We start from the raw sequence: 14,411 nt of genomic DNA, 5'->3' as shown, positions 1-14,411 counted from the left end.
GATGGCTGCAAAGTCTAGATTTGCTCAAGCTCTGTGTTTGTTTTATACTTTTGGAGTCAGCAGCTCCATTGCTCAGAGTAGACTTTGTGTTTAGCAATAAACCCTCATCCTCTCCTTTGGAAAATCTGCTATTCATGTGTAGGAAGAGAAGACAGTTGGGCTCTTGTTAAGGTGGCGACAAGAATCATCTTTAGTGTTGCTGAGGACAACAAGAAGTAAGAAAATAGCCCAGTATTTAGCAAGTTCCTGAATCATAAAGTTCATTTTCTTGAAATCACCCACGGGGCATGTCATTGTTCTTCTTCTATTGTGTGATTAGTGCTTTTCTACCTCCCATGACCAGGAGATTTCTCCAGGAGTCACTGAACCATCCATGGGCCACTGAGAAATCAGTTGTCCCTGAAAAATCACCAACTTTTTCTTCTTCTCCATGCATGGTGGGCTTGATAAACATGTTCCCACCATTCTTCTTGAAAGCCCAGAGAAAATACTTAGGCCATTTCTAGAAGACTCACTGCCACATACTGCAGCTGCTTACTTACTGCTCTGTCTCAAAGGGAATAGCCACTTCTGTATTCCCCTCAGGAAAAAAACCAACGAACTGGCTGTGTATCAGCAGCACTTGCAGGTTGTACAGTGATGGGTAAACTTTGCCTGGCATGAATCCTTTCCAATAGCATATGCTCTTTGCACATATGCACTGGGATGAATTGCCCTGTAGCCAAACAGCACATGGTGCTCTGGTCACCATCATCTCAGATATGCTTTAGGGGACTGTGGCAGAGTAAAGCCTCCATTCACTTGAACGGAAGTGTCCCCAAGGAAGAAAATACCATCCCGTCACCAAGAGTTTGTGACAGGAAGCAACTCTGTCTTTAGCTTTGATATTGGTGCTTCTCTACCTGCCAGGGGATGCACGGACAATCCAGGGGGCACGGATCCCCGGGGTTTGTCTTATTGTTGACTCCTGCATGGACAGGTGTGAGATGTGACCCAAGCTCTTCAAGCAGGGGAGCTGACAACGCTCTCGCCTCCAAAGTTTCCCTATCTGCCTAACAGGATGCGAACCCACGCCGCGATCCCGGGCGCCGAGGGGAACTCTGACCCCGCTGACGCGCCCGGGCCCCGCAGCCCCCCGGGCCCGGCAAGGGAGGTCCCCCTTCCATCCCCGCCGCCGTCTTGCATGGTGCGAGGGGAACCCTCCTCCCGGGACCGGCCCTGCGCGGAGCACGGGGCAGCGCCGCGCCTCCCCGGGGACCCCTCTGCAGCCTCGGTCGGAGGCTGCGGGGCCGAGCCCGGCGCAGCCAAGGGTTAAACCAGCGAGCGGAGCCGAGCGGAGCCGCACCGCCCCTCGCACAGCGGCCCCGCAGCGCCGCCGCCCGGCCCCGCCGCCGCCCCCCGCCTCCCCTCGGCCCCGCCGCCGCTGACCCCCGCCTCGCCCCCGGCCAGCCACCGCCCACATGGCCCCGGCAGCGGTAAGTCCGCTGGGGGAAGAGCGGCTCCTCCGCGCCCGCCGCAACAAAAGCGGGGCGGTGCCGGGGTGGGAAGTGCCGGGCAGGGGGGAGCCGGACCGGGCCGGACGAGTGGAACCCCGAGAAGTAACGGGTCGGGAGCGCAAGGGGCTCCGGAGCTGCCGCCGCGGTGCGAAACGACGTGACATTGCGGGGGAAGGCGGGGAGGGCGGCGGGCGGGGATCCCCCGGGTCCGGTCGGGGCCGGCGGGAGGGCAGGTGGCGGGGGTCGGTGCCCGGGCGGCGCGTAAGGTGCGGGCCGACCCCGTGAGAAGCGTGCGGGAACGGCGGGGGGTGAGCCACCATCTGCGGCCTTCTGCCCCGGAGACCCGCTGCGAGGGCAGCCAAAGGGTGGCCCCGGGACGGCGGGCTGGGCCGCTGCATCATGAACGGCCTGGCTGGAGCCATCTGGTGAGGAGATCTCCAGCGTTCGGCTCCCTGAGGAACAAATCTGGCATCCTCACGTGTGTCCCAGCCCGGAGGCGGGCGGGCTGCCAGCCAGCACCCCAGGGCTGTGATGGCAAGGCAAGCAAGGTTGCGGCAAGAACTGGCCCGGCGGTGCCCCACTGCTGGGAGTTGAGGAGCTGTCAGTGCCAGGGCAGCCGGCGGGGATGCAAAGTCCTGGTGCCTCAGGCAGCTTTGGGCTCTTTCTAGGGAAAGGAGAAGGAGCTGATGTGCCAAGGTGAGGTAAGGGCAGCCTGTGTGTTTTGCTAGGGATCCCACCCAGTTAGGACTGTGCATTGGGCAGTCTTCCATGAAAAGGAGCAAGCACTGCCATTCAAGGGCTTGTCACATTGTGTGTGACCTGCCTTCAGCCCTGGTGAGGGGCTGTGTGTTTCCTGGGACAAACAGAGGACCTGTAATTTCGAGCTCTTCTAAGGAGCAATTCTAAGGACTTCCTTCAAATGGGTAGAGGTAGAGCCTACACTTCACTTAGCTGTGTTTGTGTCACACAGTGTAGAGGGAACAGACATTCCCAACCCTCTCCGTGGGGGTGTGCTTGGTGTGGTGCATCCTCAGGGACTGCTACCTTTGTCCCCTTTCTCCTTACAGCCCTCAGTGGAGTACAAGGCCTGAGAGTGGGAGGCTGAGTAGGGGATTCTCTGCTTAATGGGATTCTCTTAAAAGCTGAAATCAACCACTGGAGTTTAGAGTAGGTTTGAGGTTGTTCTAAACTCATTCTGAGTGGAGACATGGAAAACAGGAGCTAGTGCCTGAAGAGTTTCTACTCTGCTTTTAGCAGCAAGTGCTGGCTCCAAAAGGCTTCCCACACTTTTACTTACAGTTATGTCCAGTGTTTATAAAAGGAACAGCACTTTGCCAAAGTTCCCATAAATCAGAGTCTGATTTTCTGAGACAAGACCAGCTTCTCAATATGAATATTTGTGTGTTTCATAGCATCTACTTTAGAAGTAGATTACAACATCATGTAAACACCAATACAAGGAGAGGTCTAGCCCAGCAATTCCCTTGCAGGGTAAGGTGTTCCTGCATTTAGAGAGCAACCCTCATGTATACACATATGTGTATTTACACACATACTTATAAAGAAGATTCTTCCCTTAGTGGTTCTGAGCAGAAAGTCCTATTCCTGATGAAGCAAGGCTAGTGTTTTCCCATAATGTTCATTGAGTAACACAACAAACCCCATTGTTCTGCCCAGGACAGAGAGCTCCTGATGGTGCTACAACCCCAATTCAGAAAAATTAGTTACTTTTCTATCTTGCCATGTTCAAGAATAATTATCTCTCAAATGAAACTGAAGTGGTGTTGTGGTTCCATTCAGCAATTAAGCACCAGACAGTGGTTTGCTCCCCAATGGGACGAGGGAGAGAACTGGAAAAGTAAAAGTATGAAAACTCATGGGTTGAGATGAAGGCAGTTTAATAGGTAAAGCAAAACCTTCAGGCTCAAGCAAAGCGAAACAAGGAATTCATGCACTACTTCCATCAGCAGGCAGGTGTTCAGACACCTCTAGGAGAGCAGGCTTCCACCATGTATAATGGTTACTTGGGAAGACAAATACCGTCATTCCAAACATCCCTCCATTCCTTCTTCCCCCAGCTATATGCTGAGCATGACATATGGTGTGGAATATCCCTTTGGCTTGTTTGGGTCCAGTGTCATTCCCAGCCTTCACTGGCAGGGCAGTATGAGAAGCAGAAAAGTCTTTCACTTAGTAGAAACACTGCTTGGCAGCAACTAAAACACCAGTGTGTTATCAACATTATTCTCATTCTCAATCCAAAACACAGCACTATATGAGCTGCTAACAGCAAATTTAATTTTATTCTAGCTAAAACCAAGACAAGCAGGGGAACAGTTTCTGTGGCAGAGGACAGTATCTTTTCAAGCCAATAGGATGACATCTTTCTCTTTAAATCCTGAGCAATACCATTTCACATGCCTGGCTTTTCCTGTGCACTTGGAAAAGATGGCTTGTCCCCTTCATTCCCACACTATTGGCCTGGGGAAGTACTGTCAGCTTTGATGATACCTCAGGCCTCCTTTTGTTTCTATCTTCCTGTACATCCCTGAGACAGTGTGCCTGATGACACCATGTAGGAGCCACAGTGGCGCCTTTGGTCTTCCTTTGCTCTTCACTTCGTTCTTTTGTGCCCTGTATCCATGCTGCTTGCCCACTGGGACACGCCTGCGTTGTTCATGTCCACCAGAAGCTTCTGGGCAGCACCCTGCAACTCTTCCTCCCCCACTGTCTTGTCCGTGGCCAACAACTGCTGAAGTCTCTGCAGTGAACTCTGCACATGGGTATCTTGTAGCCTCAGGATGAGATCTTGGATGTCACTGAGAGGCAGAGGTTTTCGCTGCTGGCCACTGGCTTTCACCGTTGTGGCATGTGGGTGAGGAGGATGTAGTTGCATTTTCTGTGGCCATGGTACCCCCTTATGTGAGGAGGTGGGGAATACAGCTACGTCCATGTCAGGGATGGAGTGTGCAGTTGAAGGAGGCGTGGGAAAACTAAGCTGGGGTCTGAAGATGCCAGACAACATGGCATCACTGCTCATGGTCATGTCATTGAAGACTCGTGAGTTGCCCGGTGCAGCTTTGGTCTCTTCTGGGCATGCAGTCCTCTGTGGAAGAGAAAACACAGCTCTGTGGAGGTGGCACCTGGGGAACAGGCATTTGGCCACCCCCCTGTTCTGGAGGGATAGCACTCACTGCACAATCCTGTTTTTCTCATTCCTTACAAAGGTAAACCCAAGGCAGAAAAGATACGTTCATTTTCTTTCCTTGTCAGGTCTCCCTAAGTCTTTTTCTGTGACTCTTCTATGTGGACAGGATAAGAGAGTTGGGATTGTTCAGCCTGGAGAAGAGAAGGCTCTGGGGATACATTATAGTGGCCTTCCAATACCTGTACAGGGCCTAGAGGAAAACTGGGAAGGGACATTTTACCAAGGGCATGTAGTGATAGGACATAAGGTGGTGGTTTTAAATTGGAAGAGGGTAGATTTAGGTTAAATATTAGGAAGAAATTCTTTAGCATGAGGATGGTGAGACACTGGAACAGGTTGTCCAGGGAAGCTGTGGGTGCCTCATCCTTGGAAGTATTCAAGGCCTGGTTGGATGGGGCTTTGAGCAACCTGGTCTAGTAGGTTGCTCATGCAGGGAAGAGTGGAACTATATGATCTTTAAGGTCCTTTTCAACTGAAACCACTCTATGATTCTGTGACTCCCATTTTCACTTTCCTTCCCCAAAGGAATTGACCCTTTCTCCTGTAGTGGCCTAGATTGTGTCATCTTGCTTGGGAGCAATTACTGGAAATAAGGGCTGAGGTGGTCCTCAGAGGTTTGTTTTCCTCAGGAATACTAGTCTTATTTTGCAAGTGGCTGCAAGTGGCATCTATGTCAGCTGCTCAGCTTGGTGTACATGCCCATGGCTCTCCTCTATCCTCCCTGTCCTTCAGCCTCTTCTTTTCCCACTTCCTCATTTTCAGAGCCCTTCCTGATTGTTGTCCAGAACACATCATGGTCTCCAAGAAACAGCTAAATAACTCACCTTAATGAAGTACCTTTTACTGATACATCGATAAAGAGAAAAGGTGCAGAAGTCAGGGAAGAAAGGATTTCCTGACAGTTCGGCGCATATGGGCCCTAGAAAGAGGTAGATAAAAGCACAGACTCAGTGATAAACTGCAGTGCTGGGGTCCCACCAGCTCTCAGCAGTAACTTCACAGTTGAATGACATCTCTCTGTGAAAACCCTTGTGCTGTTCAGGGGCCTTTCTGAACCTTATAAGAAACCTTGTGTGAACCTTGGTGAGAAACTCCACCACATCTTGGTCATCTTCATGACCCAAGGTGTGAGAGGAGGCTAGCCCTAAGGACATGGATGTGACTGAGTGTGAAAGAGGATGATCCTCCTTACTGCAGCATCACTACCCATGACTCTCTCCCACCAGCTCACAAGTCTCTGCCCCCTCCCATCAATCAGGTCCAGTGCTGTCTGTGCCTAACCCCCACCTATATGCCTGCCCTGGCAGTAATGGTCAGCTTTACCCTTAGGGATGACTCCGCGGTTTTCATACTTGTCCAATCTCTGGACCAGGGGGTTCCGGCAGCCATACAGCATACGAAGGAGGCAGGCAGTTCTGGCTCGGCGGGCGACCCGGAGGTACATGAAGAACTGGTAGTACTCCTGGCCAGAAAGTGGTGTTCCTGCCTGCTGCTCCTTCCGGCCCCAAGGGTAAGCTGTGCAGCCCCAGCCCAAGAGCACTGGTGAAAAATAAAAAGCAAGGAGTCAGAAGGAGAAGGAAATGCTAACCGTGTCACACTCAGAAAAGCTGGAGGGATGAACCCAGATCTCTGTTGCCTTCTCTGGGTGCAGGATCCAGCCCGTGGGAAATGCTAGAACAGACACAAGATGTGGAAAAACCTCATATACCCATACTGAAAGGGGTCTAAGATTCTGGGAACAGTACATGGCTGAGAAACCTTGACCAGAGCTCTGAAGATTCAAATCCTGAACTGGGAGAAGTATCTTGGGAGTAATAGCTGAAACTGGGAACGTAGCTCTGCTGTCAGAGCTGGAGCAAGGAGACTGTTTCAAGATTTTAGCCTTTGCAAATTCTCTTTCTCTGGGTAAGTGGGTCCAGACCCCTTGAGTTAATGGAGTATGCCCACTGAATGTGTGTTTGCCCTTAAAATGATCCAAGAATTCACTCAACCCTTATGCAAAACTTAAAGCTGGTCCTTCTCTCTAAAGAACATTATGCATTCTTGTGAAATCAAAACTTTGGGGAGTAGATGTGCCCAAATAAAAGCTTCATAAAGTCATAGAATGGTTTTGGTTGGAAGGGACCTTAAAGATCATCCAGTTCCACTCCCCCTGCATGGGCAGGGACACCTTTGACTAGACCAGATTGCTCACAGGAGAGGTGCTCCATCCCCTCTGATCATCTTTGTGGCCTTCCTCTGGACTCACTCCAGCATGTCCATGTCCTTCTGATGCTGTGGGCTCTAGAACTGGACACAGTACTCCAGGTGAGGTCTCACAAGGGTGGAGTAGAAGGCAAGAATCACCTCCCTTAACCTGCTGGTCACACTGCTTTTGATGCAGCCCAGGATATGGTTGCCTTTCTGGGCTGGAAGCGTGCATTGCCAGGTCATGTTGAGCAAAGACTAGCAATATTTTATACACCTGAAGTCAGTGCACCTGGAGCCTTTCGGGGTATACCTGTCTCTTCTTCTTGCTTCTAAACTGCCAAAGCTGAGGAGCAATGAGGAGGGGTAAAGAGAGACTTAGTTGTCTGCCCTTTCTTACAACCTGGCTTGAAGGAGAAGTGTTTCCTACTCACCGTAAAAAAACAGACAAGCCCACATGGCCAACATCACACCATGAATGCTGCTTGTAGCAGCCTGGGACCTGTTGCACTGCTAGAGATGTCACCTCCACTGCCTGTGTCCTCTTCTTTCCCCTCCAGATTGGCCCAGGAGAGCTGAGGGGGTTGCATGGCTGATGGTGTCACAGATACCTCTGTTCCTACGGTTCCACACTCTGCTGCCCCCCCTCCCACCTCCCTCCTGCCCAGGCCTCCCTCCATCTCCTCTCCTGTCCTGCCTTTGGGCTTGTGGTAGGGAGGGCAGTGGTGGCTGCCTGCATGAGTCTGGGTTTGGACAAGGCCCTCCTCCTGTAGCAGTGGGGTCTGCAATCCTTGCTCTGCCACTGGGTCCAGACTTGGAGACAGCCCCCACAGAGGATGTTTGATTTCTCGGTACTGACATCCACAGCAGCTTTCTGGTGTCTATGCCTCTCCTGTCTCCCTGAGACTTGTAGTCTCAGTGGTGGCTCACCCACTCCTGGCCAGCCATGAGGTAGCCCCTTTGTGGCCACTGTCCATCATCAGAGGAGTTCCTCACCTCCTCTTCCTACAGGTCTCTGCTCTCATTCTTCATTTGGCCTTGTAAGCACTGGGGTACCTTGTCAGCCAGGACCCTGCTTAGGGAAACCCGGCTTTGTCCAAGCTCTGGAGTCCAGCACCTTGTCCCTGTCTGCTTCTCAGTGGCATCTCAGGTTTCCTATCTTGCTTAGGGACAGATCTTTACTACACAGCACACAATATGCTTTTCTGCTGTATCCCACAACCTGCCTGGCTCTGTACAGCATCAGCTGCCTTCTGCACCCACTTTCTGCCCTCTGTAGTTCTTCACCCACCATTTTAGGGTACATGTTGACCATGTGCTTGCAGCAGGTTTTGAAGGGCAGCAGGAGGACACTGAAGCAGGAGGACATTCCCCTCTTTCCAGAGTTCAGCAGGGTCGGGCTTACCCACAGGGCAGCACTGCCTCGTAGGTAGATGGGGAATGTATGGGGAAGGAGCCTGCATCTTCCCTGCTTCTTACCTGGGATCAGAGCCTTCAGCTGCTGCCTGGTCCCCTCTCCCCAGGGGGTGATGCCCACCAAAACCACCACAGAAGAGGTGGCAGTAAACAGGAAGGATGTGACTCCAGGCTGAGGCTGAACCAATGGAATCAGAGGATCATAGAATGGTCTGGGTTGGAAGGGACCTTAAAGATCATCTGATTCCAAAATGTCAGCTCTCCATTTTATCAAGGGCCTTATTTTATTGTGATTTACCTTGCAGGGGGGGGAAATCTTCCCTCTGACCTTTAGAGGGCCTGGCAACCAATACCTGTTGCAGTGACCTCTGGTAAACCACTTAGCAGCTAGTTGTGTTTGTTTCTCATTTTGGAAGGAAAATACGCTGGTTTACATTTCTTTTTCTTATGAACACCCAGTCATGAGTAATTTTACACTTGTTCCTAGTGGCATGGTGGGAATCCATGTGACCAAAGTGGTGTTAACAAAAAGTGTGTTAACAAAAGTGGTGTTAACACCATTGCAGAGCTGGCATGTGCAGTTTTTAACCATTTTCTTTCTGGAACCTTTACATTTCTAGGAAATCACTAGACCTCAGTATCTTAAAATGCTGCTGTAACAAATACCATTGCACAAGTATAATGCTAAAACTAAATGGGTGGCCTACTTTTCTATCCCACAAACCCCACTCCCACACAGTGTACTTCTACTCTAAAAAAGATCCCTGAGAGGTGAGATTGCATGTTGGCTGACTAAATCATGCCATTGTTCACACATAAACAGGTGCATATGACTGAGGTTTGGGGTTTTTTTGCTCACTGGCAGCCCTGTAAACTCCATCTGGAAAAAGGCAGCCAAATTGTCATTTTTCTGGAGCACAGGACAAGAAATTCTGCCTTCAGACTGCTCCTGTTGATAACAAAATCTCTCCTGTTACCCAGCCCAGACCTGTGTGTGCCTGGCTAAGCCACTGAGAGCAACCAAGCAAAATACTCCTTTGGTAAAGGCAATAAATGGGATGCCAGACAGATGCAGAAAGCAGCCCTATTTTGAAGGGAGCATTTTTCCTCCACCTGCAAAACAGGACTGTATTAACTCTATTATGTTCTCATTTAGTTCACTAGGATGAAAAAATGGTTTGAGGAATTGGTATTTTTTCTTGCACAAAACACAGCAGGAGGCTTTTTTTTTTTTTTTTTGGCTGGAAGTGCATCAGGAGGACCATCCAGACACTTGTGAGAAGGCAGCAAGCTGGCAGGCAGCTCACTGCAGTGTGTGTAGTTGAACCCATCTTGGCTACATGAGCTGGCTCTGGTTATTGGACCCAAGGGATGTGCATGGCATAATAGACAGTAACCCTGACTCATGTTTCTGGGGGTGATTTTCTTCTGGTCTAGGTTGCTGTAGTCTCCTAAATACTTACTCTTCTGTAATCTCACTCTACAGCACCACTACTGCGACAGATATGTATTACAGCTATGTTTTTTTCCTCTGATCAGGATCTGCAGTCCCTGACTTGGCTTTAACCTGGATGGAGAGAAGAGAAATAGCTTTGTGGCCAGAAGAGAGTAGAGAAATTTCTCACAAGATGAGAAAATGAATAGAGCATGGGAAGGGAAGAAAAGAGCTGAATGCTGAAAATCTGGCATGTACTGTGCTTCACACTCTGCACACGTACTGCCTCTTCTGCTCTTATACTGCAGATTCTTCTTCCAGGAGGATTTTTAGGGAGGGTATGATAAAGATGAAACACACACTTGGAGAATCTTTTAAAAAAGAGCCTATGAAAAATGAAATAAAATCTTGGGTATTTTTCAGCAAATACTCAGGATGTTAGAAGTTGTAACTAACCAAAGTGTGTTTTTTTCTTCCTTTCACAGTGCCAATATTTTTTATGTTTTATTGGTCATATCACTGCCTTGAGGGGTGTGCCTTGTCCAGTGCTTTATCTTTATTTGTACCAGAAATGTTTCTCAGCCCTAAGTGTTGTAAACAAAACTTTGGAAATCAGTATAACCACTGTGGTGTTGTCTTCCCAAATCAGCAGATCGCTCAAAACAGAACATAAAAAGTTTATCCTGCTGCATTCATCTCATATTCTGACCTCCTACATGCACGAGGATGATGTTAACTCTGTAAGAAGTAGCATCCAGCTAATCAGCTTACCTCACACTCCAGCATCCATTTCTGAGGTGAGTTCTCCATATGAGTAATATAAAACCAGTTACTTTTTACTTTTTACTAGACTATTTCAGTCTAAATGATCATTTCCATGCTTGGTTTAGAAAACAGCTCATCATTCCACTCACTTGTCTATCTGTGCTATAGACTAATGTAGATAAAATGTGCTGCAGAATATGTAGGGCTTTCTTTTTCTGGTAAAGGGCTGTGACTGGAAAGAAGAAAGAAAAAAGTCTGCTAAGCAGGGTGGATGTTCCAGTGGTGTTGGCTGCTTCCGTTCTTGGGAATGCAAGAAGAAGAGCGGTGATTCACAGGAACAGAAGCAGCTGCAGTGGGGGTTGTTGAAGAGAGCAGTGATGATGTTCCTCTAACCTCAAAGACATGGAAACTTTGAGGACAAGGAAGTGACAGGTTTTGTCCTTTAGGGCTGTTACTTGACGACAGAGGAGCCTCTTTGCAATTTGTGCCACAGTGGCTGCCTGTCCTCAGGTCACGTTCCCTTCCCATGCTCCTCAGTCTGAGTGCCTTTGCTGCATAGAGAAGATACCAAGGGGCATATTTCCATGTTTTTAGCTGCTAATGGTGGCTGACATGCAGCAGGTCTCTGCTGCTGCCCTGTTTGGGCTTCTTCCTCAGAGAATTGCAGAATGTCAGGGGCTGGAAGGCACCTCTGAAGATAATCAAGTCCAACCCCTGTGCTAGAGCAGGACCAAATCCAGGGCAAGTCACTCAGAAATGCATCCAGATGGGTCTTGAAAGTCTCCATAGGAGGAGAATCCACAACCTCTTTGGGGAGCATGTTCCAGGGCTTTGCAAACCTCAAAGTAAAGAAATTCTTCCTCATGTTGAGGTGGAACTTCCTGTGCTTTATCTTGAATCCATTGCCCCTTGTCCTGTCATAGGGCACAAGTGAGAAGAGTTTATCCCTTCCTTCTTGATGCCCAGCTCTCATATATTTATACACACTAATTAGATCCCCTCTCAGTCTTCTCCTCTGCGGAGTAAAAAGCCCCAGATCTCTCAGCCTTTCTTCATAAGGCAGCTGTTCCAGTCCCTTAATCATCTTCACAGCCCTCCATTGTACTCTCTCAAGTAAATCCCTGTCCCTCTTGAATAGGGGAGCCCAGAACTGCCAGTTCCTCTGTTCACTCCAGCAGGTGACAGGACCATGGATGACACACAGAAGGGCAAGCTTCATCAGGAAAGTCCTTTCAGAGCTGAACTGCATCTGTTGCCCTCCAGAAAGCTGACAGGAGATAGTCTCCAGGACACCCATCAAAGACAGGGCTGCAAGCAGGAGCTGAAGACAGAAAGTGAGACGGAGACATCTTTTGGAAAGAGATGTGGAATGGTAACACACTGTGGGATGGAAGTCTGGGAGTGCAAGGACAGTGGAATAGCCCACATCAGCAAGGTTATCCTTGCTGGGGACAAGCCAGACCCACCCATGTGTGGAAATAGAGCCATTTGGATTTCAAAGGTTGGAGAGAAAACCTACGAGTGTCTTGAGTGTGGGAAGAGTTTCAGCCGGAGCTCGTACTTGAGCCAGCACCAGCGGATCCACCTGGCAGAGAAACCCTTCAGCTGCTCAGAATGTGGGAAGAGCTTCACTCGGAACTCTGACCTGATCAAACATCACCGGATCCACACTGGTGAGAAGCCCTACCAGTGCAACGAGTGCCAGAAGACCTTCAGCCAGAGGTCCAACGTGATCAGGCACCAGCGGACCCACACGGGAGAGAGGCACTACCAGTGCAACGAATGCGGGAAGAGCTTCAGCCAGAACTCCCATCTCATTGTCCACCAGCGGAGCCACAAGGGCGAGAAACCCTTTCATTGCCCCCGGTGTGAGAAGAGCTTCAGCGACCGCTCCTCCCTGATCATCCACCGGAGAGTCCACACCGGAGAGAAGCCCCACGAATGCCAAGAGTGCGGGAAGCGTTTCCGGGACAGCTCAGCCATTATTCGGCATCAGAGGATCCACACGGGTGAGAAACCATACGAGTGCACCGAGTGCGGCAAAACCTTCCGGCAGAGCTCCTCGCTGGTGACCCACATGCGGACGCACACGGGTGAGAAGCCCTACAAGTGCCCCATCTGTGGGAAGGGCTTTAGCCAGAGCTCGGCACTCACCACTCACCGGCGGATCCATGGAGGGAAGGCCTTGCCGATGTATCCCGGTGGCCTCCTGCCCAATCCCTACCAGTGTGCCGAGTGTGGCCGGAGATGCGGTGACCGCACCACTCTGGCCAAGCACCAGACCACGCACGCCGAGGAGCGGCCCTACATCTGCGTGGAGTGCGGGGACAGCTTCCGCCGGAGCTCGGCTCTCAACGTGCACCTGAGGATCCACCGCGGAGAGAGACCCTACAAGTGTGAGGAGTGTGGAAAAACATTCAGGCACAGCTCAGCCCTCGGCGCCCACCTGAGGATTCACGCGGGAGACAAACCCTATGAGTGTGGTGAGTGTGGGAAAAGCTTCCGGAAAAGCTCGACGCTTAAAGTACATTTGAAAAGCCACGTGGCCAAGAAACCCTATAAATGTGCAGTGGGTAGGAGAATGCTCACTTCTGCCATAGGGCTGAGTGGATGTTCAGAACAGGAAACAAAAGCAGTATTTGGGGGCACCTGAAAAAGGTAGGTGATGAGAATGACTGTGGAAGAGAATGACTGGAGATGCTGTAACTGGTGTCAGGGCTGGGCACTTAATAGCACAAAATCCACTAGGAGTTCTGGAAGCAGGGAGTTATCCCTAAGAGCTGAGGAGTGGTGGTTTAGGAAGAGTGCTGATAGCCTGAGGAATAGGCACGAGCTTCTGAATAAATTGGGAACTATGAATATGCAGTAGAGTATCAACGGAGAGAATCAGGCTTGTAAAATAACTTTCAACTAAGGTGAAGATAAAAGGTTCCAGGTTGGTTCTGACTCAGAACTTTGGTTGTTTGACACTATACTAATCCTAGGAACTCTCTTTTTTATTACCCTTCCTTATTTTTCATGAATGTAGTAAGTTTACCTAGTGTTTGACAAAGCACTTCCAAATCTTTTGACAAAGCTCTTCCAAATCTTTTGACTCGAACACTGTGTAGCTAAACTTCTATCGATTTGTGTTTTCTTCATGGTTTCCAAATCCTACATAGGACAGTGAATTCCTACCTCGTCACACAAAGCATGACTGACATGCCAGCTGGGTAATGCAGAACTGCCACGGCTGTTCCCAGAAAACAGGAATGTGCAAGCATTTCCATTTGGAATGCAGCCCATTAGTAGTCTGTGGCAGTTTCTCTCACAGAGATATGTTCTTGGAACATAAACAAAATATGGGAAAAAAATGTGGCCTTACCTTATTTAACCAAAAAAAATATTTCCCCCCCCCTCCCACCCTGAGATGTGTCAGAATCGGTACATTATGGGTTCCTACTGGTAGTCCAGAGACTGTTTGCAAATTTGAAGTCCTTTTTATTATAGAGTACTCTTCTTCAGCTCACTATTGCTTGTAAAGTATTAACATAAAAGGTTAACAAATAGGAATTACTACAGTTGCATTTATTACTATGCTAATGACTGTATATTACAAAGACCTCCTCCATATTGCTATGATTTATTAAGTAGCTATGTGTTTCTATCCTAAATAAAACCTTTTCTTTGTTTTGTTTTTGTTTGCTTGTTTGTTTGTTTGTTGAGGGTTGTGATGGGGGCGGAATTGTAACCAAGGGGCAGCTCCAAGCCGAATTTGGTGTGGTGAGGAACTTGTAAGGGGCAATCTGACCAGAGAGGAGCTGGGGTGGCCAGGCTGGGCTTTCACACACCTGGGGCTGGTCGACAGAATCGTTTGGGTTGGAAAAAACAAACTTCAAGATCATCGAGTCCAACTGTTAACCTG

General features: G+C 49.5%; 2 protein-coding genes across 6 annotated transcripts; one reads left to right on the top strand and one right to left on the bottom strand.

The window, feature by feature from the left end:
- The first annotated feature begins 1,308 nt into the window (after positions 1-1,308).
- On the top strand, positions 1,309-14,180 carry LOC139807666 (zinc finger protein ZFP2-like). Of its 5 annotated transcripts, none has more exons than XM_071768941.1 (3): positions 1,309-1,475; positions 10,395-10,539; positions 11,646-14,180. In XM_071768941.1, the coding sequence occupies exons 2-3, from the start codon at positions 10,459-10,461 to the stop codon at positions 13,158-13,160; spliced, it is 1,596 nt and encodes a 531-aa protein (XP_071625042.1). In that variant the 5' UTR covers positions 1,309-1,475; positions 10,395-10,458; the 3' UTR covers positions 13,161-14,180. The 5 variants fall into 5 exon arrangements, with proteins under 5 accessions (XP_071625042.1, XP_071625024.1, XP_071625034.1 ...); XM_071768923.1 differs by lacking the exon at positions 1,309-1,475 and adding an exon at positions 1,482-1,641; XM_071768933.1 differs by lacking the exon at positions 1,309-1,475 and adding an exon at positions 1,684-2,197 and having other exon boundaries at positions 10,392-10,539.
- LOC139807686 (acrosin-binding protein-like) lies at positions 3,781-7,519 on the bottom strand. Its single transcript, XM_071768974.1, has 4 exons — positions 7,326-7,519; positions 6,028-6,243; positions 5,529-5,623; positions 3,781-4,602 (listed from the first exon to the last, which is right to left on the bottom strand). Exons 1-4 carry the CDS (start codon positions 7,357-7,359, stop codon positions 4,111-4,113), a joined length of 837 nt encoding a protein of 278 aa, XP_071625075.1. The 5' UTR covers positions 7,360-7,519; the 3' UTR covers positions 3,781-4,110.
- Positions 14,181-14,411: the final 231 nt, after the last annotated feature.

This window comes from Heliangelus exortis, chromosome 1, assembly GCF_036169615.1.
Source record: "Heliangelus exortis chromosome 1, bHelExo1.hap1, whole genome shotgun sequence".
Classification (NCBI taxonomy): domain Eukaryota; kingdom Metazoa; phylum Chordata; class Aves; order Apodiformes; family Trochilidae; genus Heliangelus; species Heliangelus exortis.
The sequence above is the reverse complement of the archived record's forward strand: the minus strand, read 5'-3'. Positions and strand labels throughout refer to the sequence as shown.

Excerpts from the sequence above, each read along its gene's own strand:
- LOC139807686 (XM_071768974.1), bottom strand. The coding sequence starts at position 7,359 with ATGTTGGCCATGTGGGCTTGTCTGTTTTTTTACG. Across the intron at positions 5,624-6,027 it reads CCGCGGAGTCATCCCTAAGG|GGCCCATATGCGCCGAACTG; the intron begins GTAAAGCTGACC and ends ACCTCTTTCTAG. Across the intron at positions 4,603-5,528 it reads GTAAAAGGTACTTCATTAAG|AGGACTGCATGCCCAGAAGA; the intron begins GTGAGTTATTTA and ends TCTCTTCCACAG.
- LOC139807666 (XM_071768941.1), top strand. The coding sequence starts at position 10,459 with ATGCACGAGGATGATGTTAACTCTGTAAGAAGTAGCATCCAGCTAATC. Across the intron at positions 10,540-11,645 it reads CTCCAGCATCCATTTCTGAG|GGGAGCCCAGAACTGCCAGT; the intron begins GTGAGTTCTCCA and ends CCTCTTGAATAG.